We start from the raw sequence: 18,905 nt of genomic DNA on the forward strand, positions 1-18,905 counted from the left end.
TAAAACTAATATTTATAGATCTTTGATAATATGACAAGATAGATTGATTTTATTTCAGAATCCTCTGCATTTCCATGTTCCAGACTTTCATCAAGCCAAAGTCCAAAGAAATTAAAAATCTCATAGCTGGTCCTTGAGCTCCATTCTCATTGTACCGGTCATTCTACAGAACTCCCAGGATAATCTTCCCTAGTAATTATTTGCACTCTACTCTTGTTCTGGTTCATACATCTACCTGATAAAAATCAATATTTTTCATGCCAACTTTCACGTTTACTTAAAGGACACCAACCTCCAACTCTATGTTCGTCCAGAATTATTTTTGGTTACACTCAGTTAAGGCTTCTCTCTTCTATCCACCTAGTCTCTACCACAAACACCTCTGAACCTCTCATGACATCATTCTACCAATCTGAAATTCCCTCCCCGATGACTTATTGTAAATATTTGAAGATATACGTCAAGCTTCAGGACATACAAGAAACCCAAGCAGGCAAAACCCTTCCTTCTCACTCTCCCACGTGCTATGTGAAATGATCACACCCACCTTCCTGTTATGGCTCAGTATTTTGAATTTCTCACTTGTCTGCACTTCCATTTCACCTGAGATGTGTGTTCTCTTTCTTCTCACCTAGCCTGTTAGTACCCAACAGACAAGGTCCATGTATCCGTTATTTAACAATTCAATTTTAAATCTCCCATGATGCTCAGTCCAGATCCATGCACAAACAGTACCCAAAGGGCTAATCAAGCTTTTCTTCTCTAACCATTAAACATCCCTAATAAGGACAGAACAAGTTAATGAACAAAAAATTTCAGGCAAATAGATAACCAATCTGTCATCAACATTTTACCTGTTCCATTTTGATCAGGAAACAATCAATGAAGTCCCGAGGATTGTTAATGTCCAGAGTTGCTTGATGTTCTTTTACTTTCTCCAAAACATAGCTTCTCACATAAGCAAAATTTTTAAATACTTTGTTATGACTCCCTGGGAAATAGTCGATGAGAATAGGGAAACTGTTGCAGATCTTAAAGATTAAAAATATGTAGTTATTAAATTAAAAATACATGTTGAAGACATATATACCATATGCCAACCCCTGGTTACAAACTGAAGTGAATAAAAATGGTCTATATCTTCAGGGGGAGCTTTTTATATTGTACATATAAAATAATTCTTTATGCTGATAGAGGTATTTAAGAGAGAAAACTCTGACCAGGTGATAAAAGTTGACAGTAATTTCCCATATTCATACAACAACCTTGTGTTATTAAAGCATTTTTATGTCAATTCTCTCTTTTTCTAAATTAATTCTTCTTTACAACCTTGAAATATAGAGTAACATGAATTACTATGATGCACACTTTATAGATGAGGACAGAGGTTAAGGAAGTTTGGAAGTTTTATCATTCCAAGCCCAATCACCTGGTCAGCTAGGATACCAACTAAAGCATCAAACACCCCTGCCCTGGTCAGTGTTCCCGGTGGCATCTCTGCTCACAAACTTTCTTCCTCTCTGAAAAAGATATTCTCTTTCTTCCTAAAGTAGGATATTTCTGCTAAGTAATGTGATGAGGAAATCACTAAGTGTGACTGGAGGACAAGCCTGTGCATGATGGAAACCTTCCAGTAAGGGCCTGGACGTTCACTGAATGCTGTGGGCATGCTTTTGGGCAGTCACCAAAGTAGTTTATGGAAACTGGATTTTGGTAGGGTAGTGGAAAAAACCACTGGCCAGGGAGGCAAGAGTCTTGAATTCCAGCTTTATATTCAGGCTTTTCTTTTCTTTGTAAAATAAAGGCACAGCCACCTTTCCCAGATGTTTACATTATGACACTAAGGCAGGACTGTTACGTTCGAACTTTCACTTAGAATAACATCAGCAAAAATGACGCCGTAGACAACTCAAAAGGCCTATCCCGCTTTTTAAAAGTGTCATAGGGTTTACAAAAATTTCATTTACTGGAAGAGGCACATGTGTAACAATGAACTATACTAAATGTCAAAAAAAAAAAAAAGTGTCAGAAAATTAAGCAAAAGCTATCAGAATCAACTTGTCAGAACTCTAGAGCACCAAGGTTTACAGCAATCACATAAATGTTGAATCAAAGATAAGACAACTTAAAAACAGCAGAAACGATCTGTTATTGTTTTTTCTCCTTGTCGCACCTCCTTCCTTGGCAGTGGCCTTAACAAGGGCAGCTTGTGGTTCGGGAGCCTGGTTCCTCATTCTCGTGGTACCAGAGCAGACCTCACTAACAAAGAACTGTGTATCTGTGTTCTAACCTGTCTGGGGCCGCCTGAGGCACTGACACAGGCAACTTGTTTTTGTTTCATCTGACTTGGAACTTAGGGTGGAAACACGGTCTCAAAGACCTGGCGAGATTAATGAAAAACCCACAGTTGCCTGGAGCAAAAGATTACAGTTAAGGTACACAACAGGGCCCCAAACTCCAGAAAGACTAGCTGGGGAGGGAGTGCCTTTAAGAAATTAGGACATTCAAAAGCACCCATGTATACTGAGGAATTTAGAAAGCTATACACATGCCCAGGGCAGGACATCTGCTAAGAAAAGACCTGAGAAGAGACTAAGCTATCACCTCTGGCTGATCTCTAGGCTGAGTGCAAGTAACAAGCAAAGACCAAGGCAGAGTTGAAAATAACCTGGCTAAGAGATTCCCAGGTGCCTCAGTGGTAAGAGAACCCACCTGCCAATGCAAAAGTTCCATCCCTGGGTCAGGAAGATTCCCTGGAGATGGAAATGGCAACCCACCACCTTATCCTTGAGATACTGGGAAATCCCTGGGAAAAGCCAGGATACTGGGGAAAGCCTGGGAAATCCCATGGACGGAGGAGCCTCGAAGGCACAGTCCATGGAATCACAAAGACTCGGACATGACTGAGCAACTAAGCACACAAGGACAAATCTAGGAGTCATTTCCTTCCCTTTATTTCCTCGCTTTCTCCCTTTCTTCTTTCCTCCCTTCCTCTCTATCTCCATCTCTTTGTCTCACCTTTCTTTTCTTAGGATCCTCACATTCAATGACATTGCTATCCACAGACTCACAGATATGAAAACAAGCTATAGAGGGAGAGGAGAGGACGGAGGGGCGATACAAGGGTAGTGAGGGGGAAAAGGGGTTTTATGGGATTATATGAAATCTTGTGTGTGAAACTTCTGAGAATTGTAAAGCACTACAGAATTTAGAGAATATTTTATTCAATTTTTTTAAAAAAGAAAAAAACCACCAAAAATCAAAAAACTCTATTCAAATACTAGCTGAACATAATAAGCTAAAGGAACAGAAATTTCAGCAACCACACTAGACAAAAAAAAGAGATTGTGCCAAGACAGTTTAGAAAAGTCACTAAATAAATGAATAGCTACAGCTTGCAAAAGTCAAACAAACAAACAGAAACTATATCAAACTAAAAAACAAAACAAAGAGGGGAAAATCAGATTCCCAGTTGCCACATTGTAATATCCAAAATGTTCAATTTTCAAACATTCTCTTCACAGCTTGGGCCATACTGAATTATCAACTTATCAAAGAACACAGATGACTTCTCAGGAAAAAAGGAGCATGACCTCACCTGTATCCACGGGGAGCTCACAATCCGGAGATTTTCATTAAATTTCTCTAGCAAGTTACGAAAATTCTGATCTGTATAATCAAACCGATTTTGGAAAATAATGGAGCAGATCACATTGCAGGGAGCACAGCCCAGCAGGAAAGTGGGATCACAGGGTGACCCTAAAGAATGGAAAAGATTTATAATACACCATTAAAATATAAATATAAAACTTTGCTGTGGATAACAGATAATTTTAGAATCTCTGAATCAACATCTACATAGAAATTCCGTTATCAGCAAAAATTTAAGTATGCTTAAAATACATCATTATTGCCTTTAACATGAATTGACCATACCATCCTTGTTTGTTTAACAGACCTTTTTTTTTTTTTTTTAAACTTTTTAGCTGGGCTGCACAGTTTGAGGGATCTTAGCTCAGCAACCACAAACTGAACCTGGGCCCATGGCAGAGAGAGGGCCCAGAATCCTAACCATTCAGTCAACAAGGAACTCCCCCATCCTAGTTTGTTTAATAACTTGTTTCCAAAATCTCCATTGAGCCAAATTGCTGGTTATTTTGAAGAATGGAAAAACAAAATTTAAAGGTCCAGTTTAAAAAACAACAATTCAAGTTATCTATCAGCACAGAATCACATCTGTCTGGTAAGCTAGACAATTAAGCACTGATGTAAGAAGGAAAAAATATTTAGGAATCTGGGAACCTTTTATATATAATAAATAGTTGAAGGAATAACTGGTAGGATCAGGAAAGGAAGAGATTTACGAGAGAAAGAGTATGGAAAAATTTAGGTGTTTCATGGAACAATGAGTAAAAGTGAAAGTCATCCACACTGTATGAGAAGAAAAAGTAACACAAACAAACTGCAGACTCTAAGATTTGTTTGCCTAAAATAAACGTAAGAATTCTTGGGACTTCCCTGGTGGTCCAGTGGCTAAGACTCTGAGCCACCAGTGCAGGGGGCCCAGGTTCGACCCCTGGTCGGGGAGCTGTATCCCACATGCTACAACGGGGACCCAGAGCAGCCAAATAAATAAATAAAATTTTTTTAAAAATTCTTAATTTCAAACTTCAATCACAAAGCAAACAAGAAAGGTTAACATGAAATGTCCAAGTGTGTGACAACTAAAATCTGATTTTTATCTTTCCTGTCACGTCACTGGAGAGGAAGACTTACAAAGCAGATAATTTGGAATCCAGACTGAAAATAAGATTCATTGCAAAAAGCGCTTCATAAATCAGTACATCTAGCAGTAAGGGTGAAAAACTACCCTAAGAGTTTTAATCCCAAATCCAGTTGTTTCAAAATGTACTTGGGGTTTTATTTTTATTCACATGGTGAGGTCAACAGATCAGGAGATGATAGCCATAGGGAAGATAGTTTGTTCCCAAGAGGAGGGGTACACCACACAGGGCCACATGGAGAAGCACCAAGATTGGTCAGGAGAGAGCATGGAGCAGAGCTTTCACAGGGGTTTCACGGAAGAAATGAGCAAGGTGGGGTCAGTATGATAACTAACCTTAGGATTGGATAGTTTGGATAATTTCCGAGGGCTCTAGGCAGTAGGGAGAAGGCAATGGCAACCCACTCCAGTACTCTTGCCTGGAGAATCCCAAGGATGGAGGAGCCTAGTAGATTACAGCCCATGGGGTCGGACACAGCTGAGCGACTTCACTTTCACTTTTCACTTTCACGAATTGGAGAAGGAAATAGCAACCCACTCCAGTGTTCTTGCCTGGAGAATCCCAGGGACAGAGGAGGCTGGTGGGCTGCCGTCTATGGGGTCGCACAGAGTCGGACACGACTGGAGTGACTTAGCAGCGGCAGCAGCAGCAGCTAGGCAGTAGGGATGGTCCCTGGTTGTCCCATAATGCCTTGGGTTGATTTAGGGCAGGGAGAATATTGGCTTGGTGTGTGAGGGTTTCATAAAGTAGGTATCCAGAGGGTATGGGCTCTGGATGGTTGGCTAGAAAATCAAAGACATGCTCATAGAAAAAGATGTGACCCTCTATCTCAGGATTAACTAACCCTGGGAGAGGCAGTTGCTCCCCAGGTCTGCAAGGCCTTCCAAGATGTCAAAGTATCATAAAATATGGAAAATACAAAATATGGGAAAGGGAAAGGGAAAGTCTCTCAGTCATGTCCGACTTTTTGCAACTCCATGGACTATACAGTCCATGGAATTCTCTAGGCCAGAATACTGGAGTGGGTAGCCTGTCCCTTCTCCAGGGGATCTTCCCAACCCAGGGACTGAACCCAGGTCTCCAACACTGCAGGCAGATTCTTTACCAGTAAGGGAGGGGAGATAAATGTAAAGAGAAAGTTGAAGTTGGAAGCAACTAATAAGGAAGGCAGGCTGAAATCCAAATAAATCATTTTATAACCTCGTATTTTTGTAAATTTTAGGATTACTCTATAGCATCTATTTCTTAGAATTCATAAAATAATACTGTAACTTAGAGGCAACATTAAATAACTCAAGCTGGTAATTTTAAAACAGTTATTTACAGGGAAATCACAATAGATGAGGCCTGCACTGAAGGATACCTAACTAATTAAAACCATAGAAAAGTATCATTACTGGCTAGAACTGTAGGCAGTGAGTGTCTGAAGAAACCCTCAGACATCTGAGTAAGGTTGACCATACAAATACAGGCCAATTAAGTGAAAGCACATGCCCTCCAGAGGGGCATGATGAATTCATTCCCACCGTGTCCACTTGACAAGTATTCCCTGATGAAATGTTCTGGAATAGACAACCCACACTGACACTATGAGGGGAAAAAATGCTCTCTAACACACACACACACACACAAAATGAGACTCAAAACCCCTTACCTTCATGTCCTAATGATCTGAAAACAAAAATTTCAAAACAGAATAGGATTCAATGACCTTTAATCCACACTATATGCTCCATCCTGGGTGTACACACACAACAAGCAGAGATACACAAAAGCCCTCTGGGCTCTCTTCTCTCCTCTCTCTCTTCTCCATGGGAGGGCTGAAAGCCATGAACCATATGAAAGATGTGGCCGCCCCTGAAATGTTTCCGTGGGCATCCCTGGAGAAGAGAGCGGTCTGCTGAGGTCAGAATTACAGAGCACAGAATCACCCACCGTTGGTTTTTCTCAACTCCTCCACCAGGCAGCGCGCTTCCTCTTGAACGCGGTCCTCGATGCTCCTTTTCCCCATCCCGAAATTCCGCAGGGTCATGAGGCAGAAGCGCCGGGTCTCCTTCCATCTCTTCCCGTTGCTGAAAATGATTCCTGCCAGGATGGGAAACAGAGACTAGGAGGGAGGCCCTAGAGAAGGAGGAGTGAGCTGACACTTGGCGGCCTCAGAGATCGACCAAGCTCTGCTGAGGGGCTCTTCTAATTCCTCTTTTCCATTCTCCCCACCTCCATTACCAATGTTGGACATGTGCACATGTGCACCTACCATATCCTTTATTAACTCTTTGAGACATTGGGGGATTGCCTCTTCCAGAAAACTCCTCTCCCTGATCAATTAAGGCTTCTTTCACTGCTTCATATCCATGCAACACAACAGCGGGCCTCAAGCCAAAATACACTGTGAACACAGGGCCATAGGTGTTTGAGAGCTGGCAAATGGAAAGAAAAAGCAAATATCAGCAAAAGAAGTCATAATTTGGTCTATTTTGCTCATGATTGAGACTGTTATTATCATCATATTGTTGATAATTTATTCTCCCACACATAACTGCAAACATTTCTGGATCTTATATATCACTATCAGTTCAGTCGTCATGTCCAACTCTTTGCAACCCCATGGACTGCAGCATGCCAAGCCTCCCTGTCCATCATCAACTGCTGGAGTTTACTCAAATTCCGGTCCATTGAGTCAGTGATGCCATCCAACCACCTCATCCTCTGTCGTCCCCTTCGCCTCTCTACTTCAATCTTTTCCCGCCAGGGTCTTTTCCAATGAACCAGTTCTTCACATCAGTTGGCCAAAGTATTGGAGTTTCAGCTTCAGCATCAGCCTTCCAACAAATATTTGGGACTGATTTCCTTTAGTATGGAATGGTTGGATCTCCTCGCAGTCCAAAGGAATCTCAAGAGTCTTCTCCAACACCACAGTTCAAAAGCATCAGTTCTTTACGGCTCAGCTTTCTTTATAGTTCAGCTCTTACATCCATACATGACTATAGGAAAAACCATAGCTTTGACTAGACGGACCTTTGCTGGCAAAGTAATGTTTCTGCTTTTGAATATGCTATCTAGGTTGGTCATGACTTTTCTTCCAAGGAGCAAGCATCTTTTAATTTAATGGCTGCAATCACCATCTCCAGTGATTTTGGAGCCCCAAAAAATAAAATCTGTCACTGTTTCCACTGTTTCCCCATCTATTTGCCATGAAGTGATGGGACCAGATGCCATGATCTTAGTTTTCTGAATGTTGAGTTTTAAACCAACTTTTTCACTCTCCTTTCACTTTCATCAAAAGCTTTTTAGCTCTTCTTCGCTTTCTGCAATAAGGGTGGTGTCATCTGCATATCTGAGGTTATTGGTATTTCTCCCAGCAATCTTGATTCCAGCTTGTGCTTCATCCAGTCCAGTGTTTCTCATAACATATTCTGCATATAAGCTAAATAAGCAGGGTGACAATATGCAGCCTTGAGGTACTCTTTTACTCTGATTCCATTTGGAACCAGTCTGTGTTCCATGTCCAGTTCTCACTGTTGCTTCTTGACCTGCATACAGGTTTCTCAGGAGGCAGGTCAGGTGGTCTGGTATTCCCATCTCTTTCAGAATTTTCCACAGTTGATTGTGATCCACACAGTCAAAGGCTTTGGCATAGTCAATAAAGCAGAAATAGATGTTTTTCTGGAACTCTCTTGCTTTTTCCATGATCCAACGGATGTTGGCAATTTGATCTCTGGTTCCTATGCCTTTTCTAAATCCATCTTGAACATATGGAAGTTCACAGTTCACGTATGGCTTGAAGCCTGGCTTGGAGAATTTTGAGCATTACTTTACTAGCCAGTGAGATGAGTGCAACTGTGAACTAGTTTGAGAATTCTTTGGCATTGCCTTTCTTTGGGATTTATAAGTATGATAATTTAACATCCATTCATGAGAAAAAAAAAAAGTACTCTCACTAAAGTGGGTATAGAGGGAACATATCTCAGCAGAATAAAGCAGATGACCTAAATAGACCTTTCTCTGAAGAAGCACCTACAGATGGCCAACATGCAATGAAAAGATTCTTTAAATCACTAAGAATCAAAAAAAAGAGTCACTAACAATTAGAGAAGTGAAAATTGAAACTACAATGAGGTACCATTGTGGTTATCATCAAAATGTCTACAAGTACTAAATGCTGAAGCGGCTGTGGAGGAAAGGGAAGCCTCTTACACTGTTGGTGGGAGTGTAAGAGGTGTAAATTGGTGCAGCCGCTAAGGAGAACAGTGTGGAAATTCCTTTAAAAACTAAAAATAAAACTACCATATAATCCAGCAATTTCACTCTTGGGTATATACCCAGAAAAAAAAAAAAAAAGAAAACTCTAATTCAAAAAGATAACGTATCCCTATGTTCACAACAGCACTACTTACAATAGCCAAGACATAGAAGCAACCCAAGTGCCCCTTAACAGATAAATGGCTTAAGTATATGTGGTATATACATACAATGGAATATTGCTAAGGCATAAAAAAAAAATGTTGCAGCAACATGGATGGGCCTAGAGAATAAGCTTAGTGAACTAAGTCAGAAAAAGAAAAATACTACATGATATCGCTTATATAGAGAATCTTAAAAAATACAAATGAATCTATATACAAATTGTAAACAGACTCACAGACACAGAAAACAAATCTGTGGGTAACCAAAGTGGGTGAGGGACAAATTAAGGGTAAGAGATTAACAGATACAAAAACTATACATGAGACAGAAAAGCAGCAAGACTTACTGTACAGTACAGGGAGTTACATTCCGTACCTTGTAACAGGCCACCACGGAGATGGCGGTGCCCATCACTGATTGGGCCACAGAGCGATTGCACGGCGGGGAGGCGCCAGTGGGAGCCCGGGACACCCGAGAGGGGGTACCACGGAGGACGGGGCGCTGGAAGCGGATCAACTGCAAAGCAACGTGCTCGTCCTGCGTCTGGAATCTCAGCCCAGGAGGCTGATCACCAGCAGCTCCTCACTATGGACCACCAGCAGCTCCTCACTATGGACCACCAGCAGCTCCTCACTATGGACCACCAGCAGCTCCTCACTATGGACCACCAGCAGCTCCGCACTAATGGACCACCAGCAGCTCCGCACTAATGGACCACCAGCAGCTCCTCACTATGGACCACCAGCAGCTCCTCACTATGGACCATCAGCAGCTCCTCACTATGGACCACCAGCAGCTCCTCACTATGGACCACCAGCAGCTCCTCACTATGGACCACCAGCAGCTCCTCACTATGGACCACCAGCAGACCTCACTATGGACCACCAGCAGCTCCTCACTATGGACCACCAGCAGCTCCGCACTAATGGACCACCAGCAGCTCCGCACTAATGGACCACCAGCAGCTCCGCACTAATGGACCACCAGCAGCTCCTCACTATGGACCACCAGCAGCTCCTCACTATGGACCATCAGCAGCTCCTCACTATGGACCACCAGCAGCTCCTCACTATGGACCACCAGCAGCTCCTCACTATGGACCACCAGCAGCTCCTCACTATGGACCACCAGCAGCTCCTCACTATGGACCACCAGCGGCTCCGCACTATGGACCACCAGCGGCTCCGCACTATGGACCACCAGCGGCTCCTCACTATGGACCACCAGCGGCTCCTCACTATGGGCCACCAGCGGCTCCTCACTATGGGCCACCAGCGGCTCCTCACTATGGGCCACCAGCGGCTCCTCACTATGGACCACCAGCGGCTCCACACTATGGACCACCAGCAGCTCCGCACTAATGGACCACCAGCAGCTCCTCACTATGGACCACCAGCAGCTCCGCACTAATGGACCACCAGCAGCTCCTCACTATGGACCACCAGCAGCTCCTCACTATGGACCACCAGCAGCTCCTCACTATGGACCACCAGCAGCTCCGCACTATGGACCACCAGCAGCTCCGCACTATGGACCACCAGCGGCTCCGCACTATGGACCACCAGCGGCTCCTCACTATGGACCACCAGCGGCTCCTCACTATGGCCACCCCTCCTCACTATGGCCACCAGCGGCTCCTCACTATGGACCACCAGCGGCTCCTCACTATGGACCACCAGCGGCTCCTCACTATGGACCACCAGCGGCTCCTCACTATGGACCACCAGCGGCTCCTCACTATGGACCACCAGCAGCTCCGCACTAATGGACCACCAGCAGCTCCGCACTAATGGACCACCAGCAGCTCCTCACTATGGACCACCAGCAGCTCCTCACTATGGACCACCAGCAGCTCCTCACTATGGACCACCAGCGGCTCCTCACTATGGACCACCAGCGGCTCCGCACTATGGACCACCAGCGGCTCCGCACTATGGACCACCAGCGGCTCCTCACTATGGACCACCAGCGGCTCCTCACTATGGGCCACCAGCGGCTCCTCACTATGGGCCACCAGCGGCTCCTCACTATGGGCCACCAGCGGCTCCTCACTATGGACCACCAGCAGCTCCGCACTAATGGACCACCAGCAGCTCCTCACTATGGACCACCAGCAGCTCCGCACTAATGGACCACCAGCAGCTCCTCACTCTGGACCACCAGCAGCTCCCCACTATGGACCACCAGCAGCTCCTCACTATGGACCACCAGCAGCTCCACACTATGGACCACCAGCAGCTCCACACTATGGACCACCAGCAGCTCCACACTATGGACCACCAGCAGCTCCTCACTATGGACCACCAGCAGCTCCACACTAATGGACCACCAGCAGCTCCTCACTATGGACCACCAGCAGCTCCTCACTATGGACCACCAGCAGCTCCTCACTATGGACCACCAGCAGCTCCGCACTAATGGACCACCAGCAGCTCCTCACTATGGACCACCAGCAGCTCCGCACTAATGGACCACCAGCAGCTCCTCACTATGGACCACCAGCAGCTCCTCACTATGGACCACCAGCAGCTCCGCACTATGGGCCACCAGCAGCTCCTCACTATGGACCACCAGCAGCTCCTCACTATGGACCACCAGCAGTTCCTCACTATGGACCACCAGCAGCTCCTCACTATGGACCACCAGCAGCTCCTCACTATGGACCACCAGCAGCTCCGCACTAATGGACCACCAGCAGCTCCGCACTATGGGCCACCAGCAGCTCCGCACTATGGGCCACCAGCAGCTCCTCACTATGGACCACCAGCAGCTCCTCACTATGGGCCACCAGCAGCTCCTCACTATGGGCCACCAGCAGCTCCTCACTATGGACCACCAGCAGCTCCTCACTATGGCCACCAGCAGCTCCTCACTATGGGCCACCAGCAGCTCCTCACTATGGGCCACCAGCAGCTCCTCACTATGGACCACCAGCAGCTCCGCACTATGAGCCACCAGCAGCTCCTCACTATGGACCACCAGCAGCTCCTCACTATGGACCACCAGCAGCTCCTCACTATGGACCACCAGCAGCTCCTCGCTATGGACCACCAGCAGCTCCGCACTAATGGACCACCAGCAGCTCCTCACTATGGACCACCAGCAGCTCCGCACTATGGGCCACCAGCAGCTCCTCACTATGGACCACCAGCAGCTCCTCACTATGGACCACCAGCAGCTCCTCACTATGGGCCACCAGCAGCTCCGCACTATGGACCACCAGCAGCTCCTCACTATGGACCACCAGCAGCTCCGCACTTTGGACCACCAGCAGCTCTGAGGTGGCAGACAACTGGGCCTGGCACCAGAAGCATCACCTGGTAGACTTCCTAGTGGCAGTGGGCAGCCACTTCTAGGATCAAGCGTCCTAGATACATGCCCTGTACTTAGTTACTTCAGTCGTGTCTGACTCTTTGCGACCCTATGGGCTGCAGCCCACCAGGCTCCTCTGTCCAGGGGATTATCCCAGCAAGAATACTACAGTGGATTGCCATGCCCTCCTCCAGGAGATCTTCCCCACGCAGGGATCAAACTGGCATCTACTTCATTGCATGTGGATTCTTTACCACTGAGTCACTGGGCAAGCCCCTGCATGCTGTAAAGCAAACGCCTACCAAAGGGTCCCCGAGGGCAGCGGATGGTAATGGAAGGGGGAGTCAGTTTACATCACAGACAAGTAACAGATCCTCAGATTGTTTTAGTTGTTGGACACCATATTAAGAATGGACGTTCTTTACTCAAAATAGGAAAAAGGGATTTCTACACTATAAAATGTCTTCAGCCATTAAGAAAACTCCTTTCAGTGGTTCAAACAAATGTATCCTTCATTCATTCTCAAGACAGACGAGCTTACAGTCTTCCTTTATGTAAATCAAACCGCAGAGAAGGGAGTATAGCCTAGGGCTCACAGGTAAGTAATTTCATTATTTATATAAGTTTTCTGTTCATGTAATAGTGGGATATTTTATTTCCTGATCCTTAAACGCTAAGGCCTACCACAGAGAAGTATGATTTCCAGGGCTAATCTCTTTTAATAATTACTTTACATTAAAACCTAAATGCTATTTTTCCTGTCCTGTTCTTCTTTCTGTTTTTGAAGACAAGAACAATGAAAAAGAGGCAGTATAAGAAACTGTGGGTCCTTTTATATCAGGTGTATATCTCACTGGATTTTTTTGTTGTTTAGGAAGCTAATATAGTTCTCCTCAAAACAGGAGAAATGTAAAAGGAAGTCATAGTTGGCATTAGAAATTATGGTAGAAATATTAATAGTTTCTTTTCAAAGAAGAGAACAAAAGTCAGTACTTGACTTTTCAAGAAGGTTCTTATTCAGTTTTCCAGCCCCTGTCCTGGGTTCCATAGAATTAAATGTACTCCTTTTTTTTTTTTTTTTTTGCTTAGTAAAAAATGTAGCAATGCTTTATAAATTTATAAACATTTAGTTTTAAGTTTCAAATTCTGTCCCCAGGCAGATTGCAATTTGAGATGAACTGAAAAGTAGCCAACAAGATAGAATAGAGGACAATTATATGCATCTATTGAAAGATAAAAAGGGATAAAAAATTTTAGGTCAGATTTAAAGGGTTTGGAATCAAGACTTTAGCTAAATTAAGCTCTACATTCACTAGATAAGTTGATCCTCCGGAAATGTTTCTAAAACCTGAAAAATCAAAGTAAGCACCCCCTTTTCCCCTGAGGATCTAGTGAAACATAAACACGAAATGGTTTACGATCAGATTTGTTCTAGAAAACCTTACAGTCACCAAAGCATGGCTTTAGAGTTCATTCTAGGTGTTTTACTACCTGGGAATTACTTGGAACAAGTCACTTGAGATGTAATAGTACTTGAGTCGATTACAAAATTCTAACAGGAAAATAGTCAAAACTTTCATATAGTATAAGCTGTATTGCTTATATTCCAAAGCAGATTTAAATGTTATATAGTTTACCCAGACTTTCCTCTGGGGTTAAAGTTAGAAAGAATTCATTTGTTAACAAATTTTAATGTCGCTTCATACCAGCCATTTTATTTACATAGTTAGAACATACAGATATCTATTATAAATGCAGAGATCATCACTGCATTTCAGAACTTCACTCAGTTTGAGGGCCAAAAACAGAAGGTTTTACTCTTTCCATACCTATCTTGCCTCTGTTTTGCTTGGTACAAGGTTTGTAGTAGTAACACATGGATTACCATAGTAAGTCACGTTTTCAGTTTGAAATTTATTTGATATGCTACAGAAAGGTGCATTACAAGGCTTTTCCCCCTTACAAATTCAGAAAGCTAGAATAGAATGGTAGTCATCTGACCTACCTGAACTAAGTCATTTGCTGTTTTTCAGTTGCTTAATCATGTCTGACTCTTTGTGACCGCATGGACTGCAGCACGCCAGCCTTCCCTATTCATCACTATCTCCTGAAGTTTGCTCAAACTCATGTCCATTGAGTTGGTGATGCCGTTCAACAGCCTCATCCTCTGTGTCCCCTTCTCCTCCTGCTCTTAATCTTTCCCAGCATTAGGGTCTTCTCCAATGATGGCTCTTCACAAGGTGGCCAAAGTATTGGAGTTTCAGCTTCAGCATCAGTCCTTCCAATGAATATTCATTGGAAGTAAGTCATGGATGACTATAATTTCAAAATTTATGTTTAATGATGGCAGAGTAATTTCAAAGTGTGCTAACAAACATTTTGGAAGCAGGTATTCTATGAAGATGGTACTACTTACTGACAGATTCAAAGTTGTACCATAGCAGACTGAATCCGGTTTTTCTGTCTGAGATCAGTTGCTGAGCCTATTGTTTCTTAGTAAATGGGTATCTTTAGCTACGTGCAGCAGTACAGTCATGTTGTCTTGCCAGTAGTCCTTCATAAATGTCATAACTTTAAAATTGTTAATATCTACAATATACAATTTATCTTAAATTTATGATGTAATTGACGTCAAGAACCACCTGGGGAATTTCAGTAAAATGTGTGTGTTCTAAACCTCAGTCCCAACCCCATGAAAACCTTTAGGAATATGTGTATGTATGTCCAGATGTTTTTCTTAAAATAATAAAGGCCCACCGTTATTTTCATTTAAAAATACTTTGTAATAATGTATAATGGAATATAAACTGCAAAAAAAATAATTCAATAGTTTTCTGTATACCTAAAACTAATGCAATATTGTAAATCAACTTTACTTCATTAAAATGTTATAAAAGACAAAATATATCACCATCATATTTTGCCATGGCCTGAGCAATTGGTACTCAGATTATTACTCATTATCATATCAATACCCTGAGCTAGGTTTATTTACCTTGCTTTATAGATAAAAAGATTAAGGCTCAAAGACTCTCCTATTTATTTCTGGTGTCTCACAGTTAATAGAAGACCCAAATATCCTTTTTTTTAATTGAAGTATAGTTGCTTCACAGTGTTGTACCAATCTTTGCTGTACAGCAGATTGACTTAGTTTTACACATATATAATTTTTTAAATACTCTTTTACATTGTGGTTTATCCCAGGAGATTGGATGTAGTTCCTTGGACTACACAGTAGGACCTTGTTGTATATCCATTCTAAGTATAATAGTTTGCACCTACCAATCCTAAACTCCCAGTCCATCCTTCCCCTACCCCCTCCCTCTCCCTTGGCAACAAGTCTCCTCTCTATGTCTGTGAGTCTTGTTTCTGTTTTAAAGATAGGTTCATTTGTGCCATATTTTAGATTCCACATATAAGTGAAATCATACGGTATTTGTCTTTCTCTTTCTGACTTATTTTATTTAGTATAATCTCTAGACCCATCCATGTTGCTGTAGTTCAGTTCAGTTCAGTCGCTCAGTCGTGTCCGACTTTTTGCAACCCCATGAATAACAGCACGCCAGGCCTCCCTGTCTATCACCAACTCCCGGAGTTCACTCAGATTCACGTCCATCGAGTCAGTGATGCCATCCAGCCATCTCATCCGCGGTCGTCCCCTTCTCCTCCTGCCCCCAATCCGTCCCAGCATCAGAGTCTTTTCCAATGAGTCAACTCTTCACATGAGGTGGCCAAAGTACCGGAGTTTCAGCTTTAGCATCATTCCTTCCAAAGAACACCCAGGACTGATCTCCTTCAGAATGGATTGGTTGGATCTCCATGCAGTCCAAGGGACTCTCAAGAGTCTTCTCCAACACCACAGTTCAAAAACATCAATTCTTCGGCGCTCAGACTTCTTCACAGTCCAACTCTCACATCCATACATGACTACAGGAAAAACCATAGCCTTGACTAGACGGACCTTAGTTGGCAAAGTAATGTCTCTGCTTTTGCTGTAGCAAATGGCCTTCATTTCCTCTTTTTTATGGCTGAGCAGTGTTCCATTGTATATATGTGGCATACCTTATCCATTCTTCTGTCAGTGGACATTTAGGTTTTTTCCATGTTTGGGCTGTTGTGAATAGTGCTTCTATGAACATAGGGGTGCATGTATCTTTTTGAACTATAGTTTTTCTGAGTGTATCTCCAGGAGTGATTTGCTGGATCATATGGTTATTCTATTTTCAGCTTTCTGAGAACCCTCCATACTCTTTTCCATAGTGGCTGCACTAGTTTACATTCCTACCAACAGTGTAGGAATGTTCTCTTTTCTGTACATCCTCTCCAACATTTGTTATTTGTAGACTTTTTATTATTTAGGTCATTTGGACCAGTGTGAGGTGATATCTCACTGTAGTTTTGATTTGCATTTCTCTAATGGTGATGTGAGCATCTTTTCATGTGTCTATGGCCATCTGCATGTTTTCTTTGGAGAAATTTTTACTAAAGAGAAGACCCAAATTTCAACGTGGCTTAGTCAACCTCTAGTGCCTATGCCATTCATCAGTAACCCGTATGCCTACCTCAGAACCAATGTACAACTGACTGCTTCCAGATCACTTGTAAAGCTCATCCCATGGGAATTCTGACGCAGCAGTAATAAATACTAGAAATCTACATTTTTAAAGGCACCCTCAGTGATTCAAATGCCCAGCCCTGTTTCAGATCCACTGCTATTACTGACAGGAAGCAAGCAAGCATCACAGAGTCAGTGCCAGGGCACACAGCAGCTCATGGAAGAGCAATTGCTTTCATCTGGCATCATGTCTTGCAGACAGCAGCTTTGTGCAAAATCCAAAAGGATTTTGTTACCACCCAGCTGGCTCTGAATAATGACTTTTTTCTTTCATTCACTCATACTTGTCCTGATCCCAAGCTATTTCCTTAACATCAGGCATAGTTCACTTCTTCACTGAAGTTAAATTGTCATGGTTATTCTGAACAAAACATGCAGTTTATATAAGTGATGACTTCTTGAATGACATCCCTAATCACAAAACACTTCCCTTATCATTTATCTTCAGCCAAAAATCATAGCAAATGTGGTGAAACAAAAAAGAAAAGCAATACTCCAGTCTTTTGCCACATTATCATTTTGGTTCAGTGATACAGAGACCTAAATGTTTCTCTACTCAAGAAATGCTTTTCACTCTTCTTGACAATGACAGACAAAAAGTAATATTCCACAGGAGTATTTGCTTTAAAATGACATATTTTAGTAATTTTAAAATATTATAATATACTTTAATATATATATTTTTAAAGCAGCTGTTCACTTACTTACCCTTTGCAAGTCCCTGGAGGAAAATAAAACCTACTTACATTGCTTAAGGATTTGCCAATGTTCTTAATATCTAGCTGTAGGATATTTCCAAGAATCGGGAGAGGAGTGGGGCCCGGCGGGAGCTTCCCTTTCCCAGAGCTCTGTTTCCAGAGTGAGAGGAGAAGCAGGCAGGAGAGGCAGAGCACGAGGACCACAGCCAGATCCATTGGCGCCTTCTCTTCTCACTCAGACGACTGTGAGCCTGAAACCTAAAGCTTTTATAACAGTCCCTGCTAATTCAACTTGGGCCTCTAACTCAGAAAGTGAACAGTCAGTTAGGTCTACTTTAATCTCTCTTTTGAAAGGACTTTAGCCCTGCGATAAAGATTAAAATATGGTGCTGTTTGTTTTGCTCTTGCCGTTTTTTTTTTTTTTTTTTCCAATGACCCATCTGAGCATTCCAGTTTAACAAGTCGGGGGTGGAACAACCTGGTGAGTTTTCTTTAAACACACCAGCAGGTTGATGACTAGTGAAGTAATAAATGATTTAATCAAAAAGTTGCTCAACAGTCTGGATTCTCTGATTAGTAACCAGTTGAGAACTTATGACTTTGAGGGCAAACGTTGTATATTATAAGATGCTTATCCTTTAATGCTTTATCAAATACTAATATATTTGTCCTTGAAAATGAAAGCCTTTTGAAATATTTTACTGTACCGTACTAACATTATACCTTCTTAAACATAAACCAGGTAATATAACTCATACATCTTGAAGGTCTAAAAATGTATCAAGTTCTTAGATAAAAGTAACTTTACACATTTTACCATTAAATTATCCTCCTCCTCCCCTCAAAAATATCACTAGAAGAAAAAATTTTTAATTTTTCTTTTTCAAATGGGGAAAGGGGAATTATTCATAGAGAACACGAGATGTGTCCAGTGTCCCACAGCTAATAAATGACAAAGCTGTTATTTGAACCAATTTTAATCTTTTAATCTTTATTTTCTTGGGCTCCAAAATCACTGCAGATAGTGACTGAGGCCATGAAATTAAAAGACAGTTACACCTTGGAAGAAAAGCTATGACCAACCTAGAC

At 42.8% G+C, this 18,905-nt stretch overlaps 1 protein-coding gene across 1 annotated transcript; it reads right to left on the reverse strand.

The window, feature by feature from the left end:
- Positions 826-18,164, reverse strand: LOC108634035 (cytochrome P450 2C18-like). The gene is made up of 5 exons (XM_018041629.1): positions 17,865-18,164; positions 7,042-7,204; positions 6,720-6,869; positions 3,599-3,759; positions 826-1,031 (listed from the first exon to the last, which is right to left on the reverse strand). The coding sequence occupies exons 1-5, from the start codon at positions 18,030-18,032 to the stop codon at positions 843-845; spliced, it is 831 nt and encodes a 276-aa protein (XP_017897118.1). The 5' UTR covers positions 18,033-18,164; the 3' UTR covers positions 826-842.

This window comes from Capra hircus, chromosome 26 (genome assembly GCF_001704415.2).
Source record: "Capra hircus breed San Clemente chromosome 26, ASM170441v1, whole genome shotgun sequence".
Lineage (NCBI taxonomy): Eukaryota > Metazoa > Chordata > Mammalia > Artiodactyla > Bovidae > Capra > Capra hircus.